Raw genomic sequence first — 21994 nt, 5'->3', positions numbered from 1 at the left:
CTCCTCCGCTTCTCTCCTGGACTTCTTCTTCGCACATAAAAACACCAGAAGCCCGCGGTCCTGTCAGTGCTACAGAGAGGCTGGATACCTGTTACTGCCTAAGTGCCGGTGTGACTGTCCACTCACTACACACTGGGAAAGAGAGAGGAACACAGAGAGGGAGAGGAAGAGAGTCTTGGGGGAGAATAAAAATGAGAAAGAGAGCGAGCGAGCGAGCTTAATAGAGGGAGTAAAGGAGAGACAAGCAGAGAGAGAGAGACAGATTAGAGAGAGGAGGGAAATGAAGCCCAGCAGGCACAGGAGAAAGTGAGCGTTCCCGCCGAGGAAAGTGTGCCGCGAGCAGCTGCTCTCAGAGAGATCCCACCCAGCGCACACACAGGGATGACATGCTGCCTTTTAAACGGAACGTACCATGTGCCGTGGGACCGCGGGGGGGAGGTGTGGGGGTGAGACCAGACCAGACCAAACCTGGGTCCTGCCTCAAAGAGCCTCTCCAACTGCAGAGTGAAGTGTCTTGCACCCTACATCCTCTTTCTGATAGCGAGTCAGTAATCCAGTCTTTTGTCGAGAAAGAAGTAGAGATCGGTATCTATTTCGCTCTTTCTTTTCTCCTCTGTTATCTGCAGCTCAATCTCTGTCCCCCCTCTCTCTCTCAGGGCTTGGCTGGAAGGTTAGTCCCTATGACAAACACTTGTCAAGTGCTGAATTTTTATTCAGCCCCTCTCTCACACTCCCTTTCTTTCTCTCCCTCCCTCTCTCCATCTCCCACACACACGCACCCCGCTGTCTTTCTGTCACTCGTCCCCCGCTCTCTCCATTCATTATATATTCATCCCTTTGTCCATGGGAAGCTCACCCCCACGTTTCAGGAGAGGAAGGGGGCTGGCTTTACTCAGACTAAGGGGAAAACATTTCAACACACAGAACAAACAGAAACTTTGCAGAGGACAGAAAAAAAGATAGGTCTGATACAGAGAGAGAACTAGAACACTGCCAATAATCTCACTCGTTTGATGTAGACCAATGCAGGATTACTTTTTCATACACAGAAACCTGACAAACAAATCCTCACAAATCAATTCACTAGTTGTAGTGCATCTTGCACCACTGTTTGCTAGAAAGAGAATCCCTCCCAAAATACTCAAGAGCACAACCAATACCATACAACTTCACTACTTCACTCTACTACTATGTATTCTGAACAATATAGCACCTGTCTTTTTCTTGTTCTGTGTTCTCTTTCTTGTGCCATGCCTGGGCTTGAACGACATATGTCTGGGCCCAGGGGGTGTGATTCGAGTTTGCACATGAGTATTCACATTTGGCCGAGATACAGAGACGTTAGTGAGGCTGGGGACTGGAGTTGCAGTTAGACCAACGCTTTACACAGACCCGCAAGGATCATATTTTGTCGTTGAGGTACGCAACGACAGATCGCTGTCACAGTTTCAGGGGGGGCAGGGGGGTGTCTTTTGGATCACGGTTGTTGTGATGAATGTCCCGTGATCGCCAGTAAAGACGGCGTGACAACCGCCGTGGATATGAGGACCCTTAGGGTAAATATCCAGGTTACTGCGGAAATAAACCAAGAATGTTTGGTGGGTCTGGTTCCTTCAATTATTGTGTACTTCAGAAAAAGGCTATTTTAGAACGATCAATTTAGCAGTCAGTTCAATCGGCCTAGTTTGAGATTAAATGAAATTCGAAAACAAATTCGATAGAAGGAGCAATGACTTGCTGTGTTTGTTCCTAGCCTACACTTGCTGAATCGACCCCTGCCCTATTGTGTCATTGTAATGGTTCTCCTTCACTAGACATAAACAAAGTGACAGTTAGAAGGGTTTACAGGCCAGGCTACATGTCGACCAGAGGTGACCCCCCCTGCCAGCCTGTCTTTCTACCCTGGGCAGTGAGCCTGGACAATGATGCCACAGGCCAGGGGTCACATACTGACCCATATATCATCAATAGCCAGACTAATACTCGGCGGATACATGGTAATGGAATGTCAGCCACACAAAGTCCCCCTCTGTTTCTCTGGCGGAGTGGAAGCAGCACAAACCAACTGCAGCTCTTCAGAGTACATGACCCCAACTAACTCTCCATCTGATCTATGTTCTCCCCTTCCACCACCCCTGGTCCTCCCACACCCTCCATCCCGCCAGCTCTGCTCGCCTATCCAAACTTTGGGGCCAAATCTTTTCGCTGTTTGTTTGTATTTGCTTTGCGGTTAATGGGAAGTGTAATTAAGTGTGCCATGGATGTGCTGTTAAAAAGAGGAATTGATAAACAGTCACCACCGCTGTCTGCCTGCGTTAATTGAATATTGATTCAACCTTAGTACAGCTGGAATGCTCTCTGTTATTCCCCCCAACAGAAGAGTGATGCAAGACCCTGGTCAACTATCTATACTGCTCTGACCAGTGGGTCTAACAGGGAACTGCTCCAACAAACACCTCATGAGCTCAGAGAGAAAGGGAAACTGGGGTGTACGTGTGTGTGTGTTTGTATTAAATGTCTGCATTAGAGACAAAGGTAAAGTACAGCAGAGAGGTGTGTGATGACACAGAGACGCTCCACTGCTGCCTCTCTGCCGTGTGTTAGGTCAGCGGCTCTTCTCATGTGTGTCTGCATGGCACTATAGCACTTCCCTGTCAAACACACACACACACACACAATGCCACACCCTCCAGGGAGAACTGGGTGTACAGATGCTGACAGAGTAGACACCCCAAGGCCTGTGGTGCTGCGGAGGAGGAGGAGTACGTCATGTTGAAAAGACAGGTTGTGTGTGAAGAATAGAAAGAGAGACAGAGAGAGAGAACAGATGAAAGAGAGAGAGAGAGAGAGAGAGAGAGACAGAGAGAGACAGAGAGAGAGAGAGAGAGAGAGAGAGTAGAAGTCTATATTTCAAATTACTGAATTAATTTGTTATCGAAGTTGGATGACACAACTTATTTTTGTGGTTGTGGTGCAGGTGCCTGTGAACCACTGTCCATGGTCAAGCACAATGATGGTTGTGGTGTCGCAGTGGGAGAGACACACAGGAGATGGTGACACCCCTGAGGGGATGTGAGAAACAACCAAGCCGTTAACAGAAACATCGAAGGCTGGAAGCAATTTCTTTCACAATGGTAAACTCCCTTGACCCCCCCCTCCCTCCCTCCCCACTGCATAGCAGTGTGTTGAGCATGGATCGTTTAGGATCATTCATCTTAAAGATCTGCATCTGAATTTTTTTAACGGATGGATTGAGAATTTATTTATGCAAATGTCACAGTTGGAAGAAAATATCCCCCCCCTTCCCCTACCACTCTACCCACTCTCAGTCACTCTTTCCTCAGTCACACACACACACAAACAAACACAAGCACACACACACGTGCAAAGTCACCAGCGGCGGAACAGAGGAGCATTGATGGAGAACAGAGCTGATAGCAAAGAAACGGAAACTGAACTCTCATTCTTCATCTGTTGTTTGGTTGACACTTCTCTGTTCTCTATCTTTCTCTCTCTCTCTCTCTCTCTCTCTCTCTCTCTCTCTCTCTCTCTCTCTCTCTCTCTCTCTCTCTCTCTCGCTCAGTGGATCACAGCCTCCCCATTCAAAGCAATCCAACAACTAAGCTTTGTGTTCTGGTCAGGGAAAACCATGCAACAGCAGCCTGATGTCTTGCGCTGTGCGGCACCCGGACACCCCCCCCCTTCCCCCTCCTCTAGCCCTCCCCGGCTGCAGTGGAGCAGAGCGATGCAGAGGTCTGATCTGATGAAGAAGCATCTGTGCTGAGCAGACGGTGGCCGAGGCTTAGGAGCTGACTGGGAGTGAGGCTGCTGCGTTCAGTCCCTCCTCTCCATCACCCCCACCCGGCCTTATCTCTCCCAGCTAATTCACCAGGGTAACAGGGCTGATCGCCCACCGTGGCGTGTTCACACCCCAAGCCCTGCTATCGACGGGATACTGGTGCAATCAACATTAGCCTGCCTCTCTGCTGGCTCAGCCGTGCACTTCGACGCCGTCTGATTGGCTCCTGTCCTGGGTGCCCGAGTGCCTAACCCTGACCCCCAGCTCTCTCTCTCTCTCTCTCTCTATCTATCTATCTATCTATCTATCTCTCTCTCTCTCTCTGTCTTTCGTTCTCCCTCTTTTCCCACTGTCCCTGATAGCTGTGGTGGCGCTCCACACGCCTGCCTCTGACACCATGTCTCTGCTAGTAGATAAGAGCAGTCTGGGAGAGTTCTGGGCCAGGGGCCTGATGAGGATTTGGATACCACACAACCCTGTCCATCTCTCCCTGCATGCCTGCCTGCCTGCCTGCCTTCCAGCCTGCCTGTTTGTCAGGTTGAGAAAGGAAGCGGAGGGGTGAGGAGATGAGAGGGTGAGGAGAAGAAATAGTTTATGTTTGTTTGTCGCAAACAAATCTGAAAGAATTGAGCATGTTGATGGATGTACTGTAGAACCAAACACGCTACCTCTCTCTCTCTCTCTCTCTCTCTCTCTCTCTCTCTCTCTCTCTCTCTCTCTCTCTCTCTCTCTCTCTCTCTCTCTCTCTCTCTCTCTCTCTCTCTCTCTCTCTCTCACTGCTGCCCCCTGCTGGCTTTGTGCTGCCTCTCTCCAGCACCATGACCACGATGAGCTGATCACACACTAGCGGCTGATGTTGACACAACAGGAGCATATCACTTTGAGCCCACACACCCCACTGCCTCTCTGAAGCCCAATGTCGTAATCCTTCCCATCACTGTTCTCCTGTTTTCTCTGAAGTAGATATGATTACGGGGAGACTCCACTCTGGGACATAGGGGGACATAGGTGTACCGGTATCACCAAGGCCAAATAGAAATTGAAAGTTTCATTCCCACGAAGGTAGTCGTGATTGAAGCACCGTGGCATTAAAGACATTCTCAATGGGATTGGAATCCAGTTCAAATGGGTTTCCACAGTGGGGCTGTCTGCTCTGCAGATGAGCTGTGGAGGAGAGGATCAGAGGATTACACTGGATCAAGTGGAGCTTTGGAGTTCCTTCTCACACCTTTCCCCCCAAGTTTGGTTTGACACTTTCCTGCATTGATTTCGTGGCACATAGGGTTAGAGTTGCTGTTCTGGCATCAGTCCTGTGCTTTTTTTTTCTTCTTCCATCCGTCCAAGATAAAACGCCAGGAAAAGATGATTGAGGGTTTAGGAACGGGGTCCACTTTTGTTGTTGCTTCTACCTCTTACTTCTCTCACGCTCTCTTTCTCCATCTCTCCTGTGCTTTGCTCTCTCAAACGTTGTCTCTCTCTGTTACTTTCCTACCCTCCCTCCCCTCCCTCCCTCCTTCCTTCCTTCCTTCCTTCCTTCCTTCCTTCCTTCCTTCCTTCCTTCCTTCCTTCCTTCCTTCCCTCCCTCCCTCCCTCCCTCCCCTCCCTCCCTCCCTCCCTCTGTCCCTCCCTCCCCTCCCTCCCTCCCTCCCTCCCCCCCTCCTCTCCGTATACAGAGGTGATCCCTCCAGAGAAGACGCAGTGACAGAGCTGAGCTTCCCCCGGTTGATTGATGGCAAGTGGAGTTATTTATTGGCTCATCATGGCGGGCAGCTGAAGGCGGGCGGAGACACGCCCCCTCAGGAGCGGAGCTGAGGACCAGAGCCTGACTGAGGGGGAGATGGAGAGACCCTGCTGATGGAGCTACTAAAGTAGAACAATGCCTGGAAAATAGAGAAGAACATTGAATGAGCATCCTTGTAAATCCACAGGACATCCCGTGTTACCCTTTGAAACAATGTTTTACTCATTTATTTGGTGAGATGTTTATGATACGGTTACCGTGACAGTCACATTTCAGTCACATTTCAGTCACATTTCCAAGCTATTTGACAAGACTAAGAAGAGATCATCGGACAAGAACACTAATTTGATCACCGCTGAATATTTATCACACTCCAAAGTTGATTGACAGATGGGATCACATTTATATAAAATATTGGACATACATTTATACTGAATGTATCTATCTGAGGACTAAGGGTATTTTTTTCTCACTGGCATCAACCTCAGTTCTTTTAAAATGAACCTTCCTGTCTCTTCCTCTCAGTCGTTTTATTTTCTTGTCTTCTTGCCTCTCTCCTCTCGCTGTGTTAATATATCTATGTCATCATCTTCAATTACATTGGAGCCCCCAGCGACATCTCCCATCCATGCTCTCCACATTCCTATCCAGAAGAGATCCACTGTCATGCTAATGGGGTCTAACCCGTGTCTCAATACAACACTGCTTCTTAGGAGCAGATCTAGGAAGGAGATATGGAATCTAAAAATAAAAACACTTGCCAAGCAAGAGAATGAGGTCAAAATATTGTTCTGCCATTTCTGAGAGTCGGATGCAGGCACACACACACACACACACAGCAGTCAGTCTAATGAAGACTACAACACTTAGAGGTAGGGCCAAGGAAACAAAGTCCAGAACAGCCCCACTGCCAGAAATGAACATGCTAGGCAATTAGACCCAAGCCTCCACACACAGTACAACTGCCAAGCTGACAGCAGGCCTCTGATTGTTTTAATTAGTCGACGCAATATGGCTGAGTCATGCTTGAGAGGGAGTGCAGGAAGGGTGTCCAATCATGTTATGCTGTAGTACTTGATCTCAACTGGTGAGAGAGAGGTGGGTAGATGCAAATGAATATAGATGTAAAATAGGACTGAAGCGGTGCTTTTATAGCATTTGTATTTAATGGATATGATTGGATTGAAATTATAAATGTGTGATTTACATAGCTTCCAAACGCTTTGGTGGGGAGCTGGGAGTTGAATTAATCTCCATTTCCAATGAGTTGGTCTAAATCCGAGATTAGTCCCTTCTATAGGGTTGCAAACTTGCAAGGGATTACATCAGTAAATCCAGAAGACGTGTAAAGAAAGACATGGGATACACTACACATCTCATAGATACATCTCATTTACACAGTGCTGTTTTGGAACCAAGGCACAGTGACCATGTTTGAAGCCATGTCTTTGTACGCAAAGATATGTATTCCTATAGGTATAGACCCCCTCCCCCCCCCCCCCTTGATTTTATCTGTCGATGACATCATAGTGTTCACAGACAACCCACTAGGGTGACCTTTTTGGCTGGCCTCGGCTGATCAATGACCTTGACCTTCCCCGTCGTTCCTGGATCAGCGCATGAAATGATGACCCTCTAACGAGACCCGTGGGTTCCCTAAGTTGAAAAGGGCACAATGCACATGCACAGCGTGCCACATCCACACACACACACGTCCTCCACACGACACGTCACATCCTGTTTGTACAAACCGTCATGCGGAGCGCTATCTCGTCCCTGAGAAGACGACCTGCATGGCATGCAGATCACATCACCGCTGGTTCCAGATGCAGGAGAGCTTCAATTAAAAGACTTTGTAAAGTCCAATTAAAAAAAACATCTGTTCCCTCTAAAGGCATAACAAAGATTAATGGCACCCAAAGAGTGCTTCGGGTAGCTGAAGATTCCTGTTCGATCTGTTAACACCAAGATAAGAGTCTGTACTGAGACTCACGTATTAGATGTAATGGATACGGTTCCGAGTTCCACGTTCACGATGAAGCAGCTACTCCAAGGAAGTTCGTATGGGATGGTGGTAGACCTTTAGATTTGAGAGCCACTGGGGTTCAACTCTAATCGTTTCTTCTGGTCCTAGTGTAGGCTGGAAGGGATGGTCAGCCAGCCAGGTCATCACACCTTCAGAGTGGTGGGATACCTCTGGGAGGATTCCGAGAGAGTAGGGTGGACTGCATGGTCACTCTCATGAATACTAACAAGGCCTCAAGCTGAACTCTCTGAGTGTGTGTGCGTGTGTGTTTGTGCCACAATAGAGCCTGCTGTTTACTTTCACAAAAAATGCGTTCATACGGCACAAAAATGCTGACAATGGATTTTCATCGCATGTCAGTATGACTGACATTTTTCAACTTCCAATTTCTGAAGACCAATTTCACTGTACGCTCTGACAGCAAATCTCCAGTTCAATCATCCGTTGCTTCCCAAATCTGAAGGCAGGTTTGCAGGTTTACCTGAGGTCAATTGCAGCGCTCTGTAGGCCACTCCTCATGCTTGTAACACGATAACATGGGTTGGAGCAGGTCCACACTCCTCTGAGGTGCAGCACATGAGTGTTAATATAGAAGCGAAAACGACAAATGAAGTGGAAAGCATAGGGCTTACCCCCAGGGTCCGCTGCACTATAGACGATGCATATCCACACACTTTGGGTAGAACCAGAACTCATTTAATGAGACTGAAGTGGGCAACACATCGGCCCTTCAACTCTCTGGAGAGAAGAAAGCCCCTCCTCAGTCACTCCTGCTACCAGCACGCCTGTCTCACTTCCTGCTTTTTGCCCTTGCTTCCTTCTTGACTTCCTTCCTTCCTTTCTTTCTTCCTTCCTTCCTTACTGCCTTCTCTAACTCCATGAGGCTAGAATACCATAGAAAACTAAGACATGCATATGACCCATGTGCAATAACGCTTTCATTGTCATGCCCTGCCATTATTTTCATTTGTTATAGTAGCTTTGTTCCCAGTCGCTGGACATTGGAGCATCTGTAAAGAAAGATCGGTTTACAATTAATTTACTCCGATGTTCCCTTGTCTCCCCCTGAATGACACAGGCGCAGGCTGTAGAGCTGTACAGCAGTAGAGCAGCAGAGCAGCAGAGCTGTAGAGCAGCAGAGCAGTAGAGCTGTAGAGCAGCAGAGCAGCAGAGCAGCAGAGCAGCAGAGCTGTAGAGCAGCAGAGCTGTAGAGCAGCAGAGCAGCAGAGCTGTAGAGCAGCAGAGCTGTAGAGCAGCAGAGCAGCAGAGCTGTAGAGCTGTAGAGCAGTAGAGCAGCAGAGCTGTAGAGCAGCAGAGCAGCAGAGCTGTAGAGCAGCAGAGCTGTAGAGCAGCAAAGCTGTAGAGCAGCAGAGCAGTAGAGCAGCAGAGCTGTAGAGCAGTAGAGCAGCAGAGCTGTGGAGCAGCAGAGCAGCAGAGCTGTAGAGCAGTAGAGCAGCAGAGCTGTAGAGCTGTAGAGCAGTAGAGCAGCAGAGCTGTAGAGCAGCAGAGCAGCAGAGCTGTAGAGCAGTAGAGCAGCAGAGCTGTAGAGCAGCAGAGCTGTAGAGCAGCAGAGCAGCAGAGCAGCAGAGCTGTAGAACAGCAGAGCTGTAGAACAGCAGAGCAGCAGAACAGTAGAGCAGCAGAGCTGTAGAACAGCAGAGCAGCAGAGCTGTAGAGTAGCAGAACAGTAGAGCAGCAGAGCTGTAGAACAGCAGAGCAGCAGAGCTGTAGAGTAGCAGAACAGTAGAGCAGCAGAGCTGTAGAACAGCAGAGCAGCAGAGCTGTAGAGCAGCAGAGCTGTAGAGCAGCAGAGCAGCAGAGCTGTAGCGCAGCAGAACTGGACCTTGTCATGTCATTAGACCTCCAAAGAATTTAACAGTAATAAAAAAATGTAAGTCAGTTTTTCAATGGGTTTGGTTGAAAGACTAAAAGCAGGGGACTGGGTTTCTTCCCAGAAACAAACCACCATCCAGAGATCAAGATTATTTATCAGGAGCCACAATGTAATCACAGTCATAATTCAAGTTCTTGCATAGATATAGTCCAGCACAATACTGTCTATAGCACCATGTAGGTACAGGAAAGCAGAGAAAAGTTTGTGTTTGTTGGGACTCCTCCGTTAGAGTCAGTGTGCTAGGCGAACCGAGCCAAGGGCACATGCTAGTTTTTCATGACTGTGTTGGGCCCAGGTGTGACAGTGGTTATACAGGCTTTACAGGGCCAGGTAATCCCATCACTACAAACACCACTGTGGCTGTTAGAGTGGATATTAGATAAGAAAAACATTTCCTCTCCGCAGATAAGCAGTTAATTGGACTCCTCCAGACTCTGGTCATGGTTGATACTTCTATAAGCACTCCAACCCTGCCTACGCCAGATGACCCTCCAATCACTTGCCTCCCCAAAGACTCACCGAGGATTACAGCCAGACTAGCTCTCAGTTTAATTATATTACACCAGATTACATCAGATTACGGATGTGCATGATTGTCCTAGCATGCTACTACCAATTACCGTCGAATGGAGAAAAACAGCAGCAGCTAAAAAAGAAACTATTTTAATATGTTGTTTAACAAACAAGGTCCTGCTTGACTTGGGTGTCAAGCTATGGTACTATGCTTACAATTAAAACTCACGTTTGTGTGTAATAAGGTGCAGAGGTACCATTCCCTGCTTGTTACATACTGGGTGCTTTTATTAACCCTGCTCATCAGCTTGGAACTCCTTCCAAATTAGTTTTAAATTGAAGGATATTGTCCAAAATCTCAGGTCATTTTTTTATTATTATTATAATTAATTTTATAATTATTATTATTATTTTTAATGTTGTATTGTTGTTATATGTGATGGCATCTTGACAAATCGATTTTATATTTTAATGAGCCCTTCCTGGTTAAATTAAGGTTTAAATTAAACAAATGAACCCATAAACAAAGCATGGACACTGCACTGTCTACAAAATACATAGACAGCAGAGGTTCAAATCCTTGTTCTGGCCCTGAGCAATACCACGTTCCCTCCAGTCACACACAGCACGAAGCCTGGCTGTCCTGGATGGAGAACCACCAATGCACGTCCCCGCTGTGAAAGACGTCTGTTATCAGTCCCTCAGCAGTCCCATTTCTCCCTTCAACCTGAGCCTGGGAAGGAGCTGCTGGAGGGGGGCTGAGCGCCCGCCAGCCCTGCCTGCGCTGGCCGCGGCCGTGGGATTGCTTCTGTCAGGAATCAGATAGAGGGAAAAGTCATTTAGCACCCCGCGTCTCCCCAGGAGCGCAGCCGAGGCAGACTGCATTAGAATCTCTGAGTGGGGTCAAGGGGGAGCTTCGGAGCTTTGATAAGCAGAATCCCAGCCCTAATTCCACTCTCTAAACATGCTGGCCCTGCATAATGATTCTACTGAGGGCCTGGCTAGGAGATGGGGATGCTGGATGTTCAGTTTGAGTATTTCTCAGGTTGAGATCATGAGGAAAAAGGTGGTATGGAGCAGTTGGATTGAAAACGTGCATTCATCACCATGCCCCGATGGCTGTTTATGACTTAGTGTGTGTTTGTGTGTATATGTATGTGTGCGTGTTTTTGTCTATGCACTGGCTTATGCTGTCTCATGAATTATTCAAGTTAACAGTCCTCTATGGGAAGTCACAACCGCAGCACCAGAAGGAATCTCAGCTAGAGATAAAGTGCTTAATAATGAACTAATGGCTTTGTTTGTGTATGTTTGGTCGTCTCTGAATATATCAAAAACAAAGCAAACTGGAGCCCCACATCTTCACTTTGAAACCGTTTCTGGCAGCTGCAGGATGTGTGGCTCGTTAGCTGCCTGTTGGCCTATCGGCTAAATCTGACGTAGCTCTGTGTAACAGATTCTCACTCTCGGCATCTAGGATAGGATCTTTGGGTCTCTTCCTTCCTTTAGTCCAGTTGAACACACACACACACACACATGTAAGAAGACACCACAGAGCCCACAGTCACTAGAGGTTATGTCTTAATGCTATCTGTCTATCAATGCTCCTAGGTCCAGTACCAGTAGCAGTCCCAGACATGACCCCGAAGCCACCTCAGCTAGACAAACAGCAACACAACATCAATAACAACCAGGAGAGCTCTCAGCAGCCCAATCACTCGGCCTGTCACTCAGAAGCTGGAGCGGTGAAGAGGCAGAGACCTCTCATATCATCAAAACGCTCCCTGAAATTGAGGTGACTCCCTTTGGCTCCACAGAGCCCAGCACGGTGACCCGGCCCGGGTCCATGTTGTGACAAGCTACAGCTTGTGACAGGTTTCTATGGATACAGGGACAAACTGAGCTGCGTTCACGTACATACGCTCACACGCACAAACACACAATCTTTGGAAGCCGATGCCCTCCAATTCCTTTTCTCACATCTTTCAATGGGTCTAAAGCAAAGGTTGGATGATTTGAGCCCTGTGTGTAATGAAAACGAATTCAATGTGAGAGAGGATATACTAAAATAAAACTGAGAACAATGACGAGAGCTACAACATCTCACTCAACAAGCGGAAATATCTGAAATGGGATATTCGGAAATATGAACTACAGCAGAGGGCTATTCTTGTTGTTTTTCTTTTTACAGGTACGTGATCATCAGATATCGTGGATATGTCATTACAGGGCTCATCTGCAGCCGGATCCAATACAGATCATGTTGTGGTTTTTTTCCCAGTCGTTTTTATTTTCTCTCCATTTTCGAGAGACCTACTGTATAAAGGTAGTTTGTAAAGTGGGTATTGGCTGGTAAGCGCTAAAACTGCAATGGAGCTGGAAAAGGAACCAGCTCAGCTCTTTACAGAGTAGTTTGTTCTCTTTCATTGTGTTTCACACAGGAAAGCCACTCTATCAAACCTAGAGTGTGTGGGGGTTGGTCATGATTTTCATTCAACTGAAGGTGGAAAATGTATTGACTGACATTCACAAGAGATAAAAGACACTTGAGGATAGATAAAAGAAGTATTTGAGTTTTCCTGATATAGAACAGTAATTCTCTTTTCTCTTACCTAGCAGAATAGTGTTAGATGTCATACACGTAAGAACATTACCTGAAATATATAAAAATATACTGACATTTAAATTAACCGTAGGATATTGAACAATAACTCACAACAGTACCTTGGCTGTGATATTATGACCATATACCAGGGCCTGTCGTGAGCTATTGCAGAAATGTACAGTAAAGGCTCCAGTGTTACGTAAGATGTATACTTTGGTTGCTTGGGGTAGTGTATTTGGAGAGAACTATCCCTTCACTGGAAGGAACATTGTGTTTGAGACCCTCTTCAGTGAACTGCAAGGCTCAAAGCAACAAAGCAAAGTAATAAAAAAGACAAATAATACGGTAAGATATGAATCGATTCCAAGTAGTTAAATGGAGATGGGCCAGCAAATCTCCACTTTTTCTACCTCGCCTTGGGTCATTCTTTCTGTGTGTGTGTGTGTGTCAAGGAGTTTATTAGTTCATTATGTGCATCGCTTTCACATCCATATCCTTTCCAGGAGTTGAGAAGAGGTCGCGGGACTGAAAGATGAATCCCCAAACATCCACAGATCGATGGCCCGGCCTCCCTCTCCATTCATCTTGTTCTGGGCTCCTGCCTCATGTCGCCCCTTTAAGCTTTGATTGGTCAATAATTAATTAAAGGGTTGGCCCGTGCCAGGGTTTGGTAATAGAATAGATCAAACTTACACCTCCCCCCAAACGGTATGTATTGCACCAGTGATAAAATGATGAGCTGAAGTTGTATTGTAGTAGAAATTGCTGAATTCCTACACTTTGTCAAACACATTACACATATTCAATACACACATATTAATCACCAACCATTACACCTGAAGTAGAGGACTACCTTGGTCTGGGCTTATAGAGTCCATTCTGAGGGCATGGTGATACAACACATACAGTATGTACCCTAGGAACTCTCTCTACATGACATGGTGTTGAAATAGCCTCCCAAGTTGACCCTGAGCATAGTGACATGGTGAGACAGATGGAGAGAAGGATATGCAAGGTCTGCACAACTATCTACTCCCAATCTATGATCCATTCAGTAATCACTTCCTGCTTTGAAAAGCCAAAGCGAGGCAGGCAGAGCTATCTGTTACACCCATTAACAGACAGACAGGCAGACAGGCAGACAAGCAGACAGGCAGACAGGCAGACAGGCAGACAGACAGACAGGCAGGGAGGAAGGCAGGCAGGCAGGCAGGCAGGCAGGCAGGCAGGCAGGCAGGCAGGCAGGCAGGCAGGCAGGCAGGCAGGCAGGCAGGCAGAAAACAGTGCAAGTAAGCAGCAGTAAATCTCTGGAGGCCGTAACCAGAGCAGCTCTCTGCTGAGACCCTGCTGTGACTTATCCAGCCATGGTGCTAATGCAACATAGTATTACGCTACATCAACCCACAGCCTCCTCACATCCAGAGAAACTCATTTGATTAGTCACCCCTCCACGGCAACCAGAGACATGAATAATTAATCTGTGCAAATGACAAATGAGCCAATCAATTCTGGCACAGGATTCCAAGGGAGACCATTTCGATACTTGCCAATGATTTAATGCAATTTCTTCCTTTTAGTGGGTTAAAATTATCAGTGGTTGTTTTCTCAGATTTTCCACATCTAAATGTAAACACTTACGACAGTTGCTTATGATTCATTTGAGTTTTCTTTTTCAGGTTTCTGCTTTTGTGTGTGTTGGCTAGCTCCAATGGCACAAACAGATAGCAGTCCCGTGTCCACTCCTCCTAACGCAGGGAGGGAACATGCTTCTGGGGCTCCTCCCTGAAGAGCCTGTTCCCCTTCGAGAACGTTCCTTTCCTCCCAAGTGTTCGTTGTTCACTCCCTTCAGATTGGACACCTGCTCCATCAGTTGTTGTAAACTTCAGCTGCCCAATCACAGAAGAAGAAGATGGTAAACAAGGAACCAGGGAAGGCAGCCACCAACCAGAATGGACCAATCCCAGACCCCAATCCCAGTCAGCCGCTGGTGGCACTAATCACTGTCCCGACACTGAACTCATGACCCTCGATGAGATCAGTGGTGTAAGGGACGAGACGCCACAATCAGGGCAGCGCTGAGCATAAAAGTACAAGTCCTAGAACATGCAGCTGTCCCCATTTCCCCACCCTTTGTCCGCATTCGGGGAGTTCTATTTCCTCTGTGATGCTGAGGCAGGGCCTGTGGAGGTAGAGGAGAGGGCAGGCAGACAGGCAGGCAGATGAGGGCAGGCAGACAGGCAGGCAGATGAGGGCAGGCAGACAGGCAGGCAGATGAGGGCAGGCAGACAGGCAGGCAGATGAGGGCAGGCAGACAGGCAGGCAGATGAGGGCAGGCAGACAGGCAGGCAGATGAGGGCAGGCAGGCAGACAGGCAGATGAGGGCAGGCAGACAGGCAGGCAGATGAGGGCAGGCAGACAGGCAGGCAGATGAGGGTAGGAAGACAGACAGGCAGATGAGGGTGGGAAGACAGACAGGTGAGGGCAGGTTGGTTGAAAGGCAGGCTGGCCCAGCGTGGCTGCTCGGTAAGGCTGGCATGGTTTCTGGTTCTGCCGGCTGGAAATCTGCAAGTCTGGCCTGACAATTAGAGAGAGGGGGCGGAGCTCCTGTTCTGCTTCTGAAACAAATATCTGTCAGGAACTGGCTGAAATCTAACATAGCTCACAGAGAACTGACCTGACTCACAGAGGAAGGGGAAAAGGATGGACCACCGGCGCTCCATGCTACATGCTCAGTGAATGTTGGCAGACAAACACAGCTCCTCAGCATTAATTAAGGAGCAGACTTCCTCCACTGCGGTTCAGCATGTAGTGTAACACTGTTTCGAAAAGCTGGAATCATCTTTGTTAACAGGAATTTCATTGTCTTGGGGTAGATCTGGGTTTACAATGCCGCATCAATTGAAGTATTAGAACTACCCCAGAATCTTCTACACTGGAGATGACAGTCCCACTCCTCCTGAGTGGAAAGTTACAGAACATGAGGTACTGTACAGAGGGGCCAGAAGAGGTTTCCTAAGATTCACTCTACAGTACACAGGAACAGATAAGAGATACAGTATACAGGAACAGAGAAGAGACACAGTATACAGGAACACCAGGCACACAGGGGGCTGATTTGTCATTCTGAAATGTTTGGCTAAACTCTGAACATCTAGAAACTTTCCTAAGACCAATTTCTCCCGCAGACAATCATTAGACCATTCATGGCCCGGGCCCTTGCTCATCCATCAGCTTGCAGCTCTGTTCCTAAACTGCAGAAAACTGACTGCAGGCGGACGATCTTTCATCCGGGCATGCATATGACGTGCCTAGGCGACGGAGATGGCCTTTCGCTGAATGACTTTCCCTTTAATCAATGCCAGCGGTGCCGCTTGGGTTATGTGTGCGAGAGTGGCGGTGGGGGGGGGGGGGCTCTGTATTTATCGAGGCAAGTCTGTGACACAGCTAATAGATAACCCAAATGCATCACGGTGTCAACGGTCACCAAACATTCATCAACACGTCGAGAAAAGAACAGAGACGAGACGATGGGGGGAGAGAGAAAGTGCAAAGACAGACTATCTAAAGTCCCCCAGGCGGACGCTGACAGATCACATGACAGTTGTCCTTTTACCATCGCTTACCTACAGGATGTGAGGAGACTTATTGCTATAGAACTATCTCAATATCAGTTCCATTACATTTCCTCATGAAAGATGATAGATGCTGAGAATGAACATTCTAGAACTGCAGAGAGAACCTCGTGGTGGGATGTGCCTCTCTGTTCCATCCATCTTTAAGAGTGAGAGATAGATCAGTGAACGCTTGAGCACGGTATGTTGTATCAGTGTACTAGTTTCTAGCAGGCCAGGCCCCATGACTGTACAGCACATGATGCCATGACAGGGGGCTCACACTAATGAACAACTTCACAGCTCACTTTCATTCCGAGCTTCAGAGAAACAGAGGAGATTCAATTATTTATGGTTCTCATGGAACAAGGTGACATTCAATTATTCAAATGTTGACATTTGCGGATGTTACAATCGATCCTTTCAAGAGTTGCAGTTTCAGGGTCGTTTCCTGTCCGAGGCTGTTCTCAGAGAGATCTTTACTGTATGAGGTTTTTTTTCATTCTGTTTATCTCACATGCTGAATTTTGTAGACACAACTACTTCAGTATCAATGTTGCTGGCAAGCTCGAATCAAGCATGGCTCTGTCAATTTGACGTCCGGTAGGACCTGGGGTGAGGCCGCCTACCTGTGCGTCCATGAGCAGGTGCCTCATCAGGGCCATGGACTTCCTCAAGGTGTCCCTCTCACCAGGATGGAAAGCGTCCACCTCGTTGGCCAGAGCACTGGGTCGGTTCACCATGAAGTGGGCAATCTGGTCATTTAGGCTGTTCAAAGACTGGACCGCTGAGAGAGAGAGAGAGAGAGAGAAAGAGAGAGAGAGAGAGAGAGAGAGAGAGAGAGAGAGAGAAAGAGAAAGAGAAAGAGAAAGAGAAAGAGAAAGAGAGAAGAGAAAGAGAAAGAGAAAGAGATTGAGACAGAGTGGGAGGGAAAGAGAGAAAAAGAAAGATGAGAGTGAGGGGGGGCACACATTATGTATTAGTGCCCACATGAAATCCCACATCAAAGGCTTTGTTTAGGTTCGTCAAGCTAAATCCTTTGCCTTATCTCAGTACAGTACCTCCATAACAAACACACCGAGTCATTCATAATGACACCAAACACACGCCCCCAAATCAAACACACGCACGTGGAGTCAAGCGCGCACATATCGAAACACACACATGGTGACAGTAGACCCATCTTCTTCTTTACCGCCATGGAGACCTAGCAGCTTAACAGCTTCACCAGTTTCCAGCCTGGCAGAGTTCTCTCTTCCCCTGAGTCTCTCCTGGCTGATCTCTCCCATCTGCATGCTGTGTGCTGAGCTCTAATCCCTCTGAGGGCCACAGCACAGCTCCCTCAACTGGTCTCATCTTCACCCTAATTCCTCTCTCTCTCTCTCTCTCTCTCTCTCTCTCTCTCTCTCTCTCTCTCTCTCTCTCTCTCTCTCTCTCGCTCTCTTTCTCTCTCTCTCTCTCTCTCTCTCTCTCTCTCTCTCTCTCTCTCTCTCTCTCTCTCTCTCTCTCTCTCTCTCTCTCTCTCTCTCTCACTTTCTCTCTCTCTTTCTCTCTCTCTGTCTCTGTCTGTCCCTCCCTCCCTCCTCTCTCTCCATTCCTCTCCCTCTCTCTCTCTTTTTCTGCAACAGCTGCAACATATCTGTTAACTTCCCGGTCATTTATCAAGTGAGTGTGGGAGAAATGTGCTTCGGATAAAGGCAGTCTCTGCTTGTGTGTTTTCAGCCTAGGCAGGCTGGCTAGGCTTTGTACAGGCTGTCATGTATTTGTAATGCTCTAACTGGACAAGTTTAAACATGATCACCAGCTCACTGATTGGCTGGCGGGTATTGCTGCCAGCTATCCAGTCCACAAAGATTCCTTTGAGAAAGCACAGGAAGTACAGCTTGGCCTGGGCGGTCTGTGATTCCTGATCTGACATGATATGATGGGGAACAGCCATCTTCAGGAACCCAGCCTTTCACCTATCCAGTCCAGTTAGACCAGAGATTTTGAGGGGTCAGCACAGGAGATGAATGTGGTGGTGGTGGGGGGGGGGGGGGGGGGGGGGGGACTCCATGCATAGCTTCTCCTGCTCCTCCTCCACCTTTCTTCCTCCTTGTATGACCCCTCTTCTGAGACAGCCAAGGTCAGGCTCTCACATGCGTACAGTATCAAAGATTGATGTCCCCCCTCTCCCTCCTCAAAATGTGCTGTGGCAGCACCCCCCACCACCACAGACACGTTTGTGCCCTTAGCTCTGTAGAGAAAGACGCACATAGACACACACACACACAGGCATGGTGATGAGATGAGACAGGCCGCATCACATCAGAAGCAAGGCCAAGTAAAATGTTTATGACACTTGGTTGACGAATGGATTCTAATTTCACAGTCAACATTTACGAGGTGTACACCCCCCCCCCCCACTTCCAAACACACACACACACACTGCGAGACGAGATGGGACCACTGCTCCGGCTCAATCCTCAGGAACAAAGCAGACACACACCTTTGTTTGTCATCTCCCTCAGTCCCATTCAGAGTGCTCGACAGAGAAAAAACAAGTGACTATTCAAAGCAATTGAATAACAATCTCTCTTCAATATGCCACCGCACAGTCTTAGAGTGAACACAGCACTGCTCAAATATATTTTCATTCCAGTCACACATGCATGCGCATGGCAACACACACACTCACACAGGCACACAGACACACACACACAGAAAAATCCCTAAAAAAGTACATGCCCTTTTGACTGATAAGATACGTTTGAAATTGAAAGTAATTATTTCAACTAGAATCCGCGAAAACAGATGATCAATTAAAAGTTTGGAGGCAGCATGAATCCATTTGTGAGTTCTGCGCCTCTTTGGCCTCCACAAAACACACATTCACCCCAGTAGGAGCTAACCAGGCAAGACCACATTAGCATGGAAATGAATACCCCCCCATTCAGCCGAGAAGACATCAGCCCAAGAAATGTCAGACCTTGTTTTCAGATCAGTGATTGAATACATCACCTAAGTATTCATATCAAGCAGAAGAGCACAGTGTGTAAGCATTCAAGCATTCAGCAGAGGCATGGCACCTTCCAAACCGTTCCTCCCTCTCTCGTCTCATCCTCTCTCTCTTTCTCTTTTTCCCTCTCTTTCCGTCCAAGATTTGATGCTGTCTTCCTGTTTCGAAACGTACGGAACATATCACTTTGAGTAGGAGCACGGCTGTACAGCGCCTCACGGTTGCCTCAGAGCAAGAAGGCTCGTCTTAAGGCAGTGTTTGCTACTCAGGCGTCTCCTGGGCCCTTCTGCGTGGAGTGCGTGTTCTTCCCATGTTTCCTCCTCAAAGGACCCCAATAAAAACATAGAACAGAACAGATTGCTCTCCTGTCCATGTCTCTGGCAAGGCATGGGTAGAGCACTTGGACTCGGCCCCCAGTAGTCTTGAAGTTGCTTATTACTGCTCCATGCTGCTTTCAGGGGATGGACAACAGGATGGGAATACAAAGAAGAGATTTTCTAGGTGCTTTTATCTGCATGCTTGTGTGTGTGGTGCTGTTTGCCAAATCAATTTCTTTTTCTTCTCGCTATTTCAACAATGAAAATCCTTTTCATCAATTATTTTGTTGTAAGGGCTTTGCGAATACAAACTGTTCCATTATTTTTCCATACCTGCCAGGTCATTTGCATCCTTTATTCTCTACTATTCTTTATTCTCCTTTAGATCCTTTATCTACATGCTAAGCGTTCTGCTGTGTCTCACAATTCAAACCTACATACATGGGGTTTAATGGACTGTGGATGCCAATGTGTTCACCACAGTCTTGTCAGGTTAGTGTTGTGTGATGCCGACTCCCACACACAGCTGTCAGAGCGTAGTTAGTGCCCTTCACAGTCTCTGCCACAATCAGTTTGATGAGACCAAACAATAGCAGGAGCCTTCAACTGTTAGAGGAGCAGTCAAGACCATGGGGAGTGGGAACCACTCAAAACACGATGTTTCAATCCCACACTTTGATTTCTGGGCTTCGTTTCAATGTTTTTTTTCTCCGTTTTTATTATGTGCAGCCATTTAATATTGCCCTGGGAGTGCGTTGTCACTTGTTGAGGACGTGATGGAAGAAAACCCTGTTTGAAAGCGACTGATTTGAGTTCGTCCCCAGACCTGCCCCAACAATGGAGAGCCCTCTGCTTCTGCTCCAGGAGAAAGAAGAAAGAAAGGCCAATGTTTCACTTGCGTGGCACTTGGGGACTTCCAGCACAGTTGCTGAGCTGCAGTGGCCTCCTTCCTGTCATGGCAAATTGACAGAAACTCTCCCAGTCCCACTCTAAGCCCTACCAGGGCCCCCGGGCCGCATGTCAGAGGCAAGCCGTCTCAAAAGGTCTCAGAACAAGTGTTACGTCTTACTGACTCTGTGTCTGAGCTGCGTGGTGTTCTGGCGTCAAAGAAAAAAGCCCAAAGCTCCAAAGCCTAATGCAAACTCTGGGTAGAATCTGGGTAGATCCCCCTCCCCATTAGGAGTAGAATACCAGGTTTGGAGGCTTTGGAACAGCTAACTGACTGTAATACTAATTGTCAGGCAGCTCAAACACAGGCATTTGGAAAGATCCATTATAGTTTCCGGAGGTTTGTTGGGTTTTGTAAGAGCCCAATCCCCCTTTTCCCATCTCACCCAGACCTGTAATTTAGTTGTTTGCTTCATTCTTCTGCATCAGTATCCTTGGGAGAGAGAATGACTCTCTGTGTGAATGCCTACGTGTGGCAATTTCCTCAAAAATGCAGGCTGCAATTTTTCCGAAGATGACTTCTAAAAACATCAGTCGTGGAAAACGAATGAGTCTTTTGCAGATCTGAACAAATGTCATGGTTTAGTAATCCTTTCAGAGAACCCAGCCTTTATTGTAGGAGAGGTGATGCAGACCTAGGAAATGAGAATTGTCTGAATGCTGGAGAATTGTCTGAATGCTGGGTCAGGTGGTCAGGTGGTCAGGTGATCAGGTGGTCAGGTGGTCAGGTGGTCAGGTGATCAGGTGGTCAGGTGGTCAGGTGGTCAGGTGGTCAGGTGGTCAGGTGGTTGAGTCTGCTGCTCGTCCACGCACAGGTCGACACCCACCCTGATGAAGTTTTCACTCTTGGGTCGGGTTGTGTTTCTGTGCTGTGGTCAATATCCTCTCTGTCCACCTGGGACGCAGTCACAACCATGCCAGTCCTTGTTAGGCTTTGTGTGAAACAAAGGCTTGGACTAACTACTTCACCATGTGCACACATATACACACACACACACACACACATACACACAGAGAGAGAGACTGCTATGGAGCATTCTCAGTACTGCTTTCCAGCAAACATGATTCTTTTAAATATTTGAACGCCTCCTTTGCTATTGAAAGGACATTTCCAACCAAGGCCTTGTTGATGGTTTGTTGTTTCTTTCTGAAGAAGACAAGTCTTAACTTCAAATTGAATTTTCATGGTTTTCTGTCTTTCAATTCTCACCTCCGGTTACAGCTAGTGCTTGCGTCTAACCCAGCTCACCAAGATGCCACTCATATCTACGCAAAGGGATGAATTCTTTATGGATTGTTTTCACAGAGCTATAGGCCTTTTGTGCCCTTTTTGTTTAATTCCGAACCATTGGCTACATTATGCATTCTATCAAAATTTAAATGACCCCTCTGGTGGGGGTGAGAGAGGGGAAACTTTAAGCTGTCTTGAATTTGCATATCTGAAGTTGTTTTTTGGGGTTTCGTAATACACTTGATAGAAACCTATTACAGTAGACCCGCCTAAAAATTGAATGGCTCGTTAAAATAAATGAGTTTTTGTGA

General features: G+C 47.4%; 1 protein-coding gene across 2 annotated transcripts in view; it reads right to left on the bottom strand.

The window, feature by feature from the left end:
* The window catches only part of kaznb (kazrin, periplakin interacting protein b), a 66704-nt gene that overhangs the window by 35383 nt on the left and 9327 nt on the right, over window positions 1–21994 (bottom strand). For both annotated transcript variants that reach the window (XM_047026107.1, XM_047026106.1), the window contains exon 2: window positions 16819–16976. In XM_047026107.1, coding sequence (XP_046882063.1) covers window positions 16819–16976 — 158 coding nt within the window. The remainder of the gene's footprint in view (window positions 1–16818; window positions 16977–21994) is intronic.

The sequence above is a fragment of the Hypomesus transpacificus genome, chromosome 9 (genome assembly GCF_021917145.1).
Source record: "Hypomesus transpacificus isolate Combined female chromosome 9, fHypTra1, whole genome shotgun sequence".
In the NCBI taxonomy this organism is placed as follows: domain Eukaryota; kingdom Metazoa; phylum Chordata; class Actinopteri; order Osmeriformes; family Osmeridae; genus Hypomesus; species Hypomesus transpacificus.
Note: the sequence above shows the minus strand (reverse complement) of the source record. Positions and strands in the feature narration are given on the sequence as shown.